The sequence below is a fragment of the Lotus japonicus genome, chromosome 2 (genome assembly GCF_012489685.1).
Source record: "Lotus japonicus ecotype B-129 chromosome 2, LjGifu_v1.2".
Classification (NCBI taxonomy): domain Eukaryota; kingdom Viridiplantae; phylum Streptophyta; class Magnoliopsida; order Fabales; family Fabaceae; genus Lotus; species Lotus japonicus.
Window position 1 is genome coordinate 81,476,370 of NC_080042.1, and position 13,532 is coordinate 81,489,901.

The 13,532-nt window shown below is 32.9% G+C and overlaps 1 protein-coding gene across 2 annotated transcripts; it reads left to right on the forward strand.

Annotated features, from left to right (window-relative positions):
- The first annotated feature begins 3 nt into the window (after positions 1-3).
- Positions 4-11,978, forward strand: LOC130740184 (poly [ADP-ribose] polymerase 1-like). Of its 2 annotated transcripts, none has more exons than XR_009020083.1 (20): positions 4-224; positions 529-578; positions 691-877; positions 2,996-3,182; positions 3,266-3,572; positions 5,376-5,571; positions 5,651-5,767; positions 5,920-5,980; positions 6,498-6,558; positions 6,654-6,896; positions 7,518-7,743; positions 7,843-7,955; positions 8,180-8,256; positions 8,348-8,508; positions 9,960-10,139; positions 10,252-10,360; positions 10,736-10,818; positions 10,918-11,058; positions 11,230-11,399; positions 11,573-11,978. XR_009020083.1 is itself a non-coding variant. In XM_057592697.1 (20 exons), the coding sequence occupies exons 1-20, from the start codon at positions 75-77 to the stop codon at positions 11,618-11,620; spliced, it is 2,880 nt and encodes a 959-aa protein (XP_057448680.1). In that variant the 5' UTR covers positions 6-74; the 3' UTR covers positions 11,621-11,978. The 2 variants fall into 2 exon arrangements, 1 of the variants encoding a protein (XP_057448680.1); XM_057592697.1 differs by having other exon boundaries at positions 6-224; positions 11,217-11,399.
- Positions 11,979-13,532: the final 1,554 nt, after the last annotated feature.

Sequence of the window (13,532 nt, forward strand, 5' to 3'; positions counted from 1 at the left end):
ATAAGCTTTAGGGGAAGATTGAAAGAACTTACAGTTAGAGAGGAGAGCTAGGTGGGAGTTTGAGAGTGAGAGGAATGTCGACACCTCAAAATCGAAAGTCATGGAAAGCAGAGTACGCCAAGTCGGGGCGATCGAGATGCCGGACCTGCAATACCGCAATTGACAGCGAGAAACTCCGTTTCGGCAAGATGATTCAGTCCTCCAAATACGATGGCTTCATAACTGTAATTTTCCATGCCTATTGATTTTTCTTCAACTCTTATATGCATTGAGCCATTGACTGTGCATAAAATCCATTTTCATATAAGGATGAAATATAGGAGTTGATTCTCCTAGCATTCTTGTGTCTGCCATAAAATTTACAATACAATTTACCAGCTAGGTAGGTAAGGTGTATACTGTATATATAATGAGCGTACGTCTTGGAGCTTTTCTTTTTCTTTTTCTTATTGTTAAATAAATTAATTAATTATACTGCATGTTTGTAATGTTTTAATGTGTATTTTGCTTTTTTATTTTAAATACCAGATGTGGAGTCATGCTGATTGCATATTGAAGAAATCCAACCAGATAAAATCGTATGAAATTTAATTTTATCCTTATTTCATTGCAAATGGAATGCGTTTGTCTCATGATTTGACATCAGCAATTAAGGATTTATATATCGTCCATGCACTATTTTTCTTTTAGGATTGATGACGTTGAAGCCATAGAATCGCTTCGTTGGGAAGATCAGCAAAAGATCAGACAATACATAGAGAGCAGTGATAGCCCACCAAAGTCAACGGTCATCAAGGATACTGAGTGTTGTATTGAAGTTTCACATACTTCTCGTGCTGCTTGCAAGCATTGTGGTAAAAAAATCATCAAGGGAGAGGTTGGCACCTAACTTCTCTCTCATTCAGTGTTATAATATTGCAAAGGCTTCTAAGTTGTTTCTAAGTTTGTTTTGGGGTTTTTTCGAGGAAAAAGAATTGGAGAGGACATATTTTTATTTTCAAATGGATTTAATTTGTGGTCTGAAAATGAGATCATAAGCAAAAGCATGTTAATTGATGATGGAAAATATGATGATCCTGCACTTCAACTTACCTTGTGTTTCCTTAAAAAAAAAAACTTAATTACCTTGTCTTTATAATAAATAAATTAACTCATGAAAGAAAACATATCATGTACTATTTAGTAATATCCTAATGATGTTGCAGATTTAGGGTGTGTTGATTATTAGTTGAATCCAATATGAATGTGATTTTTCTCCATCCAACAACTTTTCCCAGTTGAAAAAAAATATTAAAAATGCTAGCAATAAACACTCTCTGTTAAACATTAATTTTTTTTTATAGACAATAAGAAATATATTGAATAGAAGCACAAGGGGTGCTTCAACCCAATACAAGAGGATAGATGAAGAGGAATACAAAATAAAAAGAAAGGAAAACCAACAAAGACCCTACAACAGCCGGATCTACCCCACCTAATACCTCCAAGAAAATAGACCTTACAAAAAAAGCCTCATTAAAACTTTACTAGGATAAAATCCCCTTGGGAAAAAACTAGAAAGGAAAAAGAGTACTAATTTTGAAAAGTCAAGAGAGCATTTTCAAGGAGATTTACAAAGACTACAACCCCACCCAAAACCCAGCTTAGAATAACCAACAACAGCACCACAGTCCCATCCCAACGCATTGCAGCCATAAAAAACTTCCTGCTAATCCAAGGGAAATATCAACAAGGAGAACAACAACAATCCAAGGGGCAAAAGAACAAGTACCAGCTTTCTCCACCATGATTGTTAACACAGATATCAAATCACTAGAAGAAAATATGTCATATGACATAACAACAACATTCAACCTCCCTTGAATTACCAACTCAGATCCAGCATTGATAAGTCCAATCCCCGTGAAGAAGTATACAATCAGCTACCAATGCACAAAACCAACCGCACCCCTTGGACCAATCTCCCCGGATCACAAGAGACAGACCAATCAGCAAATAGAGAGCACAATACAGCAAATAATCAAAGAGTAACATTGTTAATTATCAATACAGATCATAGGTTCATTAGCCCATTCAAACAGAGAGTATTGAAAACCATTTTTCCTTGCCCGCAACCAGCTCCAAGCTTTGAATTTCACCTTCTCACAAAAGTCTCCCTCATCAAATGTCTCCTCCCTAAAAATCAGTGCATTTCTTCCGTTTCACAGCACGCCAACTTAACCTTTTCACGAATTGACAAGCCACCAACACATTAATATCTCATTAATTAGTTAAAATTCATGTGAGATCCACTAAAAATATGAGTTCATTTCAAATTAAATAAGACTCACATGAATTTCAATCAATCAATCAATCAAAAATGTTAGATTGAATGCTGATAGCACTCCTCAAATAAAATATGTCAATCATGTCCTTTTAACTAGAAAATAAACACACTTAATTAGTAGTGAAATATTATTGGATTCTTAGTTTATAAGTCAGAAACTATTGTGCAGACTCTAAATAAGTGTAAGATATTAAAGAAAAGTGGAAGGAATGAAAAAAAATGTAAGATATATACGGATGCTATGTTTAGTTGGGAAAGAAAATGAGATAATAAGATTAAAGAAAGTGGAAGGAATGAGATGAGAGAGCAAGGAAAGAGAGATAAAGAAAAAGGAGAGGATTCTTTACTTGTTTGGTTGAAGAGAAAAGAGAAGAAAATATGTTAAAACTTTTCTCTTCTCTTATTTGGTTGTGTAGAAAATGAAAGGAAAGAAAGAGATACTTTCATAAAATGACATACCCCTAATTAAAGAAATATATTTTCAAAAACTATTTACATAAATGAATTTTTTGTTATATTTTTATCTTATAATTTATAATATAAAATAAGAAATGAAACAATAGTATAATTTATCCATCTCGAATCTCAATATTATCATATATATTTTTTTATAATAGCAATATTTTTTATTGGTCTGTCAACACTGAGTGTTTTTTATTTTATTTTTAGGTCCGAATATCCACTAAGCCTGAGGATGAAGGTGCTAAGGGTTTGGCTTGGTTCCATGTCAAGTGTCTCATGGAATTATCACCATCGATTGAAGTGGATAAGTTGTATGGATGGAATAGTCTCTCATCTTCTGTGCAATCAGCAGTTAGTGACTTGGCTAAGAAGGGCCATCCTATGAATATGGAAGGTATAGTAATTGACTCCAAAACTGTTGATCATGTTAATTTTAATTTATTATTTTAGTTACTTTTTTCACTATTTTCCTAGCAGATGGATCTACTTCCAGAGTTGGATCAAAACGGCGAAAGAACGCTAATAATGAGCAGGAGTCAAGAAAAGTTGTTAAGGCCAATGGAGATGCGCATGTGCCTGCAAGAAGATCAACACCAATGAAAAATGTTGATGAGGTGTTAGGGGAAGCATGTGATCTGGAGACTAAACTGGAGGCCCAGAGTAAGGAACTCTGGGCGCTGAAGGATGATTTTAAGAACCATGTGACAAAAACAGAGTTGCGTGAAATGCTGGAAGCCAATGGTCAAGATTCAACAGGATCGGAACTTGATTTGCGTGACAGCTGGTACTTCCTTTCTCCGTTGCAAAATATTTATATATTATTTTAGTTTTTTCACCTATTTTACAAAAACTTTATTGATTTAGAAATTTAACACTACTTATGTCATTTTTTACTATTTATACTTTCCCATAGTATTATATCTCTCATATATTATATTATATTTTAACTAATTATAATTCTCACAAATTATTTAACTAATAATTTTTTTAAAGCAAAATATATATAATATATATGAAATATTGAAAAATAACCCCTCTCAACATGAGTACAATACCTAACCAGCAAAAAGTCTGACAAAACCCAGCCACTATAGCAGAAAAACCAAAACTCAGCCACTATAGCAGGAAAATCTCGTAAAGGACCTCTAAAAGTCTCTCACACACACAGGAGTGTGCTACAATACCTAGCTAAACCTTAAAGCCTAACCCCTTAAGAAAGATCTCAACTAAAATCGAAAAACGGATTCATGTTCAACCAACAAAAGAACATGTCTAACCGCTCGATACCTGCAAGCAGAGACCTAACCAATAAAAACTTACCAAAAAGCCCATCAAATAAACCACCACTACTATAGAGCTAGGACAATCAATGACCAACGGCAACATCAACCGACACCGCCAACAACACCCCCAAAGCCACCTCGACGACATCTTTAGGCCCACAACCGTACCAATCAAAGATCTCCAAGGAAAGAAAACCAACCAACACAACCATAAAATCCTCTCTGTTTATAGAGGGTAGGTCGATCGCAATGCTACACAGGAAGAGGAACCCAAGAGCCAAACCAAAACCTGTAAAGGCCACCTTTGAGAACAAGAATCGATGGCGCGGGCAAAGAGACCGGAGAGGAGGGAAGCAAGGCACGACGTAAGAAACTCGCCAGCACCGGGACATGATGAGGAAACGCAAGTGGGAAGGAACAATATACCGCCATCTTCACTGACATTAAATTGTTTAAATTACACAAGATTTACCTTAAATAAATTCAGTATAACTCAGGTGGTCTGATAATATTTTAAAATACGTTTTAAAAAATTCTAGTTCATGACTCATATTAAAATATTATTAAGCTACCTAAGACTATAATTATAAGTATTCGAGGTAAATTTTTGATGATTTGAACAACCTCTTAAACATTAAGATTATTTTAGTGAAAAATATCCGCAAAAAGATTATTTTAGTGAAAAATACGGGTTGTTTAAATGATTTATGAGAAAGTTTGGGTTAAATAACTCATCGTCCAATCACATTGAAGATAAGTGAGTTGAATTTTTATATTTTATTTATTAATTTATTTATAAAAAATCATATTGGTCCAATGGGTTGTATGTTAGTAACCAACATGGTCATTTAAACAACCCCGAAAAATACACATCAATAAGTTCTTAGTGTGTATAACCTAGGTGGATGGAGTAATTTAACTAGACAAACTCCTACATAGTTATATGCATTTCAAAAATATTACTCCCTCCGTTCCTATATATAAGTCAATTTTACCTAATTCTCTTAGATTAAGAAAAGTAGTTACAAGTAATAAATTTGTAAAAGAATTTATTCACTTTCCTAGATTACCCTTATTTAATTTCTTATAAGTTTATCTCTCTAAGTTATTATTTCAAAATCTCATTGTCTCTTTCCTATTAAACATGAGGATAGTTGTGGAAAAAAATAATTAATATTTCATTGATATTGTAAATGGACTTATATTTAGGAACAAGAAAAACACTAAAAATTGGTCTTATAATAAGAAACGGAAGGAGTATCATATATTTCCCCAGCTTTGATCATTTATTACTGTGATTTTAGTGCTGATGGAATGATGTTTGGAGCACTTGGTCATTGTCCACTATGTTCTGGCTCTCTACGTTACTCAGGAGGAACGTACCAGTGCATTGGATTCATTTCTGATTGGAGTAAATGTCCCTACTCTACCAGCGAACCAAAACGGGCTGAAGAGAAGTGGAAAATCCCAGTGAAAACAAATAGTCAATACCTTAAAAAGGTCTGTAAAGAGAAAAACGAAGTCATTGAACAAGACACCCTTATTGTGACTTAATCAAGTTTTTGCTTTGTGTTTACAGTGGTTCAAATCTCAAAAGAGGAAGAAACCAATTAGGGTATTGCATCTTCCATCATCAAGCTGTGAGAGTTTGAAGGATTTGAAAGTTGCTATCGCTGGATTATCTAAAGAGTCTATTGTATAACTTCCTTAACTTTTTTTTCTTCCTTTCACATCCATTATTATGAAGCCCCCTTCCCCCAAAACAGTTTAGACTTTAGAGAAACTGCCATATTTAATTAGTATCATAGTACGTATTCAGTACTCATCTTTTACAAGTTGATTTTACAGGAGGAGTGGAAACGCAAAATTGTTGACAATGGTGGGATTTGTTGTGAAAAAGTGAAGAAAGGTTATTTCCCCCCTTTTTTTTATAAGCCAAAAATATATAAAAATGAAGTACTGGGTGTACTTCAAAACCTCAAATGTACAAGAAAAAGGGAAGAAAAAATACAAGAGTAACATTTGCCTATGAAAAAAAAAACTATCAATTTTGAGGAATTTTTTTATTTATATTTAATTGTTCACTTACAATTTCAAAATAACATTAAATAAATTTTTAATTTCCAATAATAGAATTTTGCAATAAGTTGTGACTTCCCATAAAAATTACACACCGAATGGAGGATAAAATATGTGAGAGATAATATATAATGAATGAAGTTTAGAATAGTGAAATTAAAAAAAAAAACATATTTTCTTTTTCTGATAATCAATAAAATTAATTATTTTCCTTAATTTATATGTTTATTCTCTTCCCGGACAATTATATACGAAGGAAGTATCAGTAGTTGCAGAATCCAATTTATGAAAATTGGGGAAAAAATTGAGTTTTTGCCTCTTCATGTGTGTATGTATGATTTTTGCAGATACTAGCTGCCTGGTGGTGAGGGAAGCACACAATGATGAAGCTGAGATGCGGAAGGCAAGGTATGCGTGCACTAAATTTGTAGTCTAATAGTAAAAAAGTCTCTCGTTGATTGATTCTAGTATCATTGATTTGGGAGAGTTTCGTGTATATACAGGAAGATGAAAATACCAATAGTAAGAGAGGACTATCTGGTTGACTGTATAAAAAGAAATAAGAAGCTTTCATTTCAAATGTACAAAGTTAAAATGATTGGTGAGGCTTCTAGCATGGCTACGGTCAGGCACAGTGCTGTTCACGAGGCTTCTGGCCTACAGGATTCCGGACACATACTCGAGGAAGGAGAAAGCGTATATAATACAACTATGAGTATGTCTGATTTGTGTACTCGTGCGAACAGGTGGGTTCATTGTATTTTTGCTTTTCTTGTTATCTCCTTTAGCACGAATTTTGTCTAGATGTTACTCCATATATGGTCATTGAAGAATTATATTCAGTTGAACGTAAAATTATGTTTATGGATGCCAAAATTCCCCATATCCACGAATATCAACGGATAAAAATTTGTGGTGGATGAAATTACGGGCTCCCAAAGATACTCATGAATTTATGCAATATATAATTTTTCTCGGTTTGGTATTTGTTGCTGGGTTTTTTTCCTGCAGTTTGTGTAGGGTAGCAGGTGTTATTAGGTGCTGGATTTTGAAAGTTACATCTTTTGAGCACAATTTGATTTTTAGGTTGTTCAATGTAATATTGGAGGGGATTATGCTCACTTGGTTGAGTTGTGTTTGTACCATCAAGCTTTTCATATAATAAAACTTTTACTTTTAAAAAAAAATATGAATAAGACATGTATATATGAATATCGGTATATCTGTATCATGCTGAATTCCTAAAAAACAGTTTAAAATCCCTCTTGAATTCTCTTGCATCACTTTCTTTTCTAAGATTCTTGTTATACATGTTGTTATTTCCTCTCATTGATTATCATCCTCCAACTTTCATTTCCCATTAAAAGCTACTACATTCTCCAAATAATCCAAGAAGATAAGGGGTCAGGTTGCTATTTGTTTCGTAAATGGGGTCGTGTGGGAAATGACAAGATTGGATATATGATGCTGGATGAAATGCCAAAACCAGATGCAATCCGTAAATTCAAACAATTATTCTTCGAGCACACTGGAAACCATTGGGAACAAAAGACTATTCAGAAGCAACCTGGAAGATACTTTCCATTGGATATTGTACCTTTTTTAATCTTATTTTAATTTTTTTAGTTTGACTCAAATCATCTTCACTCATGATATTCAACTCATGATTGCTTTGAATACTTCACTTTGTAGGATTATGGAGTTAACAGAAATGTCTCCAAAATAAATAAAAACGATGCAGACAGTAAACTACCCCGCCCATTAACAGAATTGTTGAAGATGCTCTTCAATGTGGAAATATACAGGTATACATTGTGTTTGTTTGGTTTTCACTTCAAAATAATAGTATATGATATCTCAAAAATCAGGATTACGATATTTAATGCACATTCATTCAACAGAATGTTTAGAAATCAGGATTATGATTTTGAATGTTTTTTCATATATATTCACTCAAGGGAAATCTAAACAAAATCACTCTCCATTTTATTAGATATATTTAATACAAGACTGAATTTTGAATTTGTAGAGCTGCCATGATCGAATTTGAGATTGATTTGTCTAAAATGCCACTTGGGAAACTGAGCAAAAGTAACATCCAAAAAGGTATGTTGGCACATTATTTTTAAGCTTTTGATAAGCTAGGTTAAAGTTGTAAATGTTTGTGATTTTTTGTTGGTCTGCTCCCTCTTCCCAGGGTTTGAAGCATTAACGGATATACAGAATCTGTTACAAACTAGCAATCCTGATCCATCAGTCAAGGAAAGCTTGCTTATGGATGCCAGCAATCGGTTTTTCACTGTGATCCCTTCTATTCAACCATATATTATAACGGATGAGGATGATTTAAAGTTAAAGGTGCGTAGTACTCTTTTTATTCATTTTTAAGGTTAGTTTGGTAATGAAACATGAAATTATATGGATGCTTTATTTTCATTAGTTTTCAACTTGCGTCTATACGACTCAATGAAGTTAATATTGTTTAGTCTAAAACATAGATTTCCATTATTATAATACAGTTACTAAGACTCAAAAGTCAAAACTATTGCGTCCACATATGATTAATTAACTGTTGAACAAATTGGGTTGACATATTAATCAATACATATTTTTTAGAGTTTAATGGATATGCACTGACAGTGTAAAATAGTTTTACACAGTCATCCAATCAAAGCATGTCACATAGGAGAGATAATTACATTTGACTTTAATTTTAATTAAAATAATAAGATATTTTCTGATTTGACGGAATTCAATTGGATGTCTGTGTAAAACTATTTTACACTGTCAGTGCATATCCATTAAACTCTATTTTTTAAGCAAGTGGTAGAAATTTTACAATTTCGTACGGATTAAACCTCATTCTCCTTATAGAAAAAATAGATATTTTTAGATAAGCTAAAATGAAATATATGGGGAACCGAACCCTATACAAGAAAGAGGAAAAAAAGGGGGGAGAGGAGAACAAACAAAAGGTAAAACATCACTAAATTAAAAAACACCTCCTTCCTAAGTAGACGAAATAACAAAAGCTTTTGAACTTGGCAATTCCAGACAAGCAATTGAGCTAGTTCAAACACCTTCTCAGCATCTTTCACCCCTTCTCTGAAAACCATCAGATTCCTATGAAGCCAAAGGGACCATACGATTGCCAACCATATTGTTTGGGCCAAAAGGGTTGACCCAATGAGCTAAGCCTATTTTGTCACCCCTAATTTTCATAGTATAATTGTTCCACTACTAAACACTAAGGGTCTCGACTAACATTAACAACAAGAATCGCTCCCCACCGATAACAACTCTACTCCACTAAACATTAGTTCTTCTGTTCACTGTTATTTTGAATAAAAAAAAAATTGTTCCTATATATTTGTGTACTTAAGGATTTCAAGATAACATTAATTGATATTTTTCCAAGTAATACCTTCGTCGGAACAATAAATTAGGAAGAAAAAATACATTTTAAAAAAGTAAAATAAATAATAAATAATGCTTTATAAAAATTAATAAAATTAATTGCATTATTAATATTTGTGTTTTTCCTCTGTACATTTGGTTAGGAACAGAGGGGGAGTAATATCAGCACATCACTCAACAATTAGGTTCATTAAGACAATAACCCAAGATGTGAAACTTTTTTATGTTTTTAATGTTTCAAAACTGTTCAAGGAATGACAGTAATTAATGAAAGATATGTAAATTATGGAATTCTATCAGGACTGCAATTTTTCCCCATGGATTGGCACTTCTTATAACTTCTGAGTATCCTTTGTTATAATTCGAATAATATGGCTTTGCTCTTTTGGTAGGTGAAAATGTTAGCAGCCCTTCAAGACATTGAAATAGCCTCAAGATTAGTTGGATTTGAGGACTCCATTGATGATAATTACAAGAAGCTCCAATGTGATATATCTCCACTAGCTCATGACAGTGAAGATTTTCGTTTAGCTGAGAAGTTTCTCCACACTACTCAATCCCCCACACATCCGGTATGTTTATATTTTTCAAAGGGTGTCCATTTTTTATTTATGTTGCTGGAGTGAGCTCTGTTGTTTCCCAAAATGTACAAGGTCCAATAATCTTTACGATCCATCCACACAGGATTGGAGTCTTGAGCTAGAAGAAGTTTTTTCTCTTGAAAGGGAAGGTGAATTTGATAAGTTTGCTCCTTACAGGGATAAACTTGGTAACAGAATGCTCCTATGGCATGGTAAGTGTGATATATTATCAAGTATATTCCAGCCAAGGCAAAATGAGTAAAAGAAATCAAAGTATTGGATCATGCATCAGTGCATTTCTTAAGAAGATAAAAAAAATGCCTACTAAACCTTCCAATCTCAGATATTGGATTACTCATGGAATTGTTCTCAGATATTGGATTACTCCATAGGGATTGTCAAGATAATGCATGTTAGACCAGAGTAGTACTAAAAGCTGAAACTTTTAGCTTAAAAATAATTTATTTCTCTAACAAATTAATTCAGTTTCTGTTTACGGTAATATGGATTATTATTTTGTTGTAATATGCATGATGCAACTGCATGTATATAAAAATTTAACAAAAAATTGATGTTCTCTATTATAGGTTCTAGGTTGACAAACTTTGTGGGAATTCTCAGAGAAGGACTGAGAATTGCACCTCCTGAAGCCCCTTCGAATGGATATAATGTTCTCTCTATTACTCCAGTTTTTATCCGATATTTATAATTTCACGCATGTCTTACCTTCCGAAGCAGCACTTAAATCTGAATATAATGCATTTTGCAGTATGGCAAAGGGGTTTACTTTGCTGACCTGGTCAACATGAGTGCTCAATATTGCAACACGGATAAGAAAAACCCTATTGGTCTAATGCTTTTGAGTGAAGTTGCCCTTGGAGATATCTATGAAGTCATCAAAGAAAAAGAGGTGAATCTGGTTTGATTCAAGTTATGCTTATTCGTTTATATATATGGTCGCAGTTTGATTGTTTTCAAGTTCATCGATGAGCAACAATATATGTTGAGTTCAACCTATATATATTAAATGAATTTGAAATAGCTTTAATATTTCATTTTGCTAAATAGTATATGGACATAGCTCCAGAAGGAAAGCACTCTACTAAAGCACTGGGCCAGGAAATGCCTCTGGAATCAGAACATGTAAAGTGGAGGGGTGATGTCACCGTTCCTTGTGGCAAACCAGTGTCATCAAATGTCGAGGGATCTGAACCCAAGTGCAATGAGTATATTGTCTATGATACTGCTCAAGTAAGTTTCAAGTGATGCTGGTTGTACTTTTTCCTTATCATGCCTCCAATTTTGTGGATATGTCAACAGACTCAGAGCTAAAGCCTTTTTTTTTTGTCGCAGAGCTAAAGCCTCATATGTGTCTTTCTTTCAGTAAATCCATGCATTTGACTGATTGTGGACTTTTTTTGCAGGTCAAGATGCAATTCTTATTGAAGGTGAGGTTCCATCACAAAAAATGAGGGTTGGAAACTAGAGGTTTCCTGTTTTAGAGCTTGTGATCTGTTTGTGTATATCACTGTTTTAATGTCAAATTAACTTCGTAGTGTCGTGATCCTCCCTCTTTAGAACACGATGCATCATAATAATAAGTGTTTTTACCTTCTAAAAACACAAATGCGGGAGGTTCTTTATCTTACCCTGCCTTATTAGTTTATCTTATAATAAGTATGCATAAATATAAGAGAGGAGCTGCTTTCTCCTTTGAGTGAAGGGATGGGTATTGGGTACCTTTCTGGTTTGCATATTTGTAACCCATTGATCAATACTGTAGCTGTGAAAATATATGCAAAATAAAATTTGCAGGAAACTTTTCAATAATTTATCTACAGTTTTTTTTAAACGAAATATATTTTTTTGAAAGGAAAAAGAATTCATAGGTGCAAGTGGTGATTCAACTCAATATAATAAATGAAACAAGAGAAAATAAAAGAAAGTGTTTTTTAGAAAGCAAAATGATATATATTAATAAAGATTCAATCTTGAAAAAGACTGAAAAGTACAAAGCCCCAACAAGACACACCAAATAAAATGACTAAAGCCCCGAGAAACCATGAATTGTGCGCAAAGCAATAACCTAACCACAAAGATCCCGCTTTGACCTCTGCTTGGTGTGCCCACAATACAGTACCCCAGAGGCCAACGAGAAGGTAAGTTTTGCCCACTTGGTCAATCTGCCATCATCTTTTATCTTCTTCCTCTAATATTCGTATAGTGCCAACATATTCAGGCTGAATGATATGTAAAGCCTTAGCATTCTTCTTCCGAAGTTTCTTCAAGTTCCATAATTTTTTTAGGTGCTTGCTGTGGTACCTTAATCCAGATCAAGGCGTGGTACCCTAAAATTATATAGAGCAATAGAAAACATACAATTCAAACTTAGAGGAAAAGGATGGAGAAAGATTTAGAGGTTTAATATGGGTGGAGCATGAAGGAAGAAGATCCGGACATTAAAGGAATTTAGATGACCTCTCAAAATTGCAAGTTGAACTAAAAACCTTAATTTTTATATTGTGTACTATATAACATAAACAAGTTTAAAAAGTGTATGTTATTATCCATTAAGTCGATTATTAACCTTTTTAAAATTGCAATAGTAAATCCTTTCACCTTTTTTCAACAAAATTATAACTTAAAATATCACATAGGGTACCACACCCAGCAAAAATTCTGGGTACCACAGAATTTACCATTTTTTTATACTATATAATATTGACTTCTATCCGTGAAAACTGGATCGTATGCGATTTTCTTTTTAAAAATGATTATTCAATAAATTGCCAGCTCAACCCCACGTTGACATTCAAATTCGTTAAATGATTTTTGGTACATAAATTAAATTTGCTTAAATAATTATTTTCCCACTCACGAAACAAAATTGCTTAAAAAATAGTATTTAGGGCCTGTTTGGTTTGAGAAAACATTTTCAATTTTCATTTTCTGTTTTCATATTCTAAAAATGATTTTCATTTTCAAATTTTTGAAATTAAGAAAATATGTTTGGTTTAACTTCATATTTTCATTTTCTGGAAATGAAAATATTGAAAATGTGTTTGGTTAAACTATTTTCAAATGATTATGAAAATAACTTTTAAATAATAAAAGAGTATATCTAAAATTATTCATATATAATAACTTTTATATATGAATAATTTATGAACAAATTTTATTATGTGGGTTATTAATGATAATAAAAATTTATTTTTTAACATCTAAAAAAATTAAAATGAGAATGGAATAAAAAAATATAAAGTAGTACAAAACATTCTGAACAAAATAATTATAAATATGGATAAAAAAAATATTGACGTTATGTTTGTTTGTATAGATAACGTAAATATGGATAAACATGAGTAGTTTGACTTAATTTCAAAA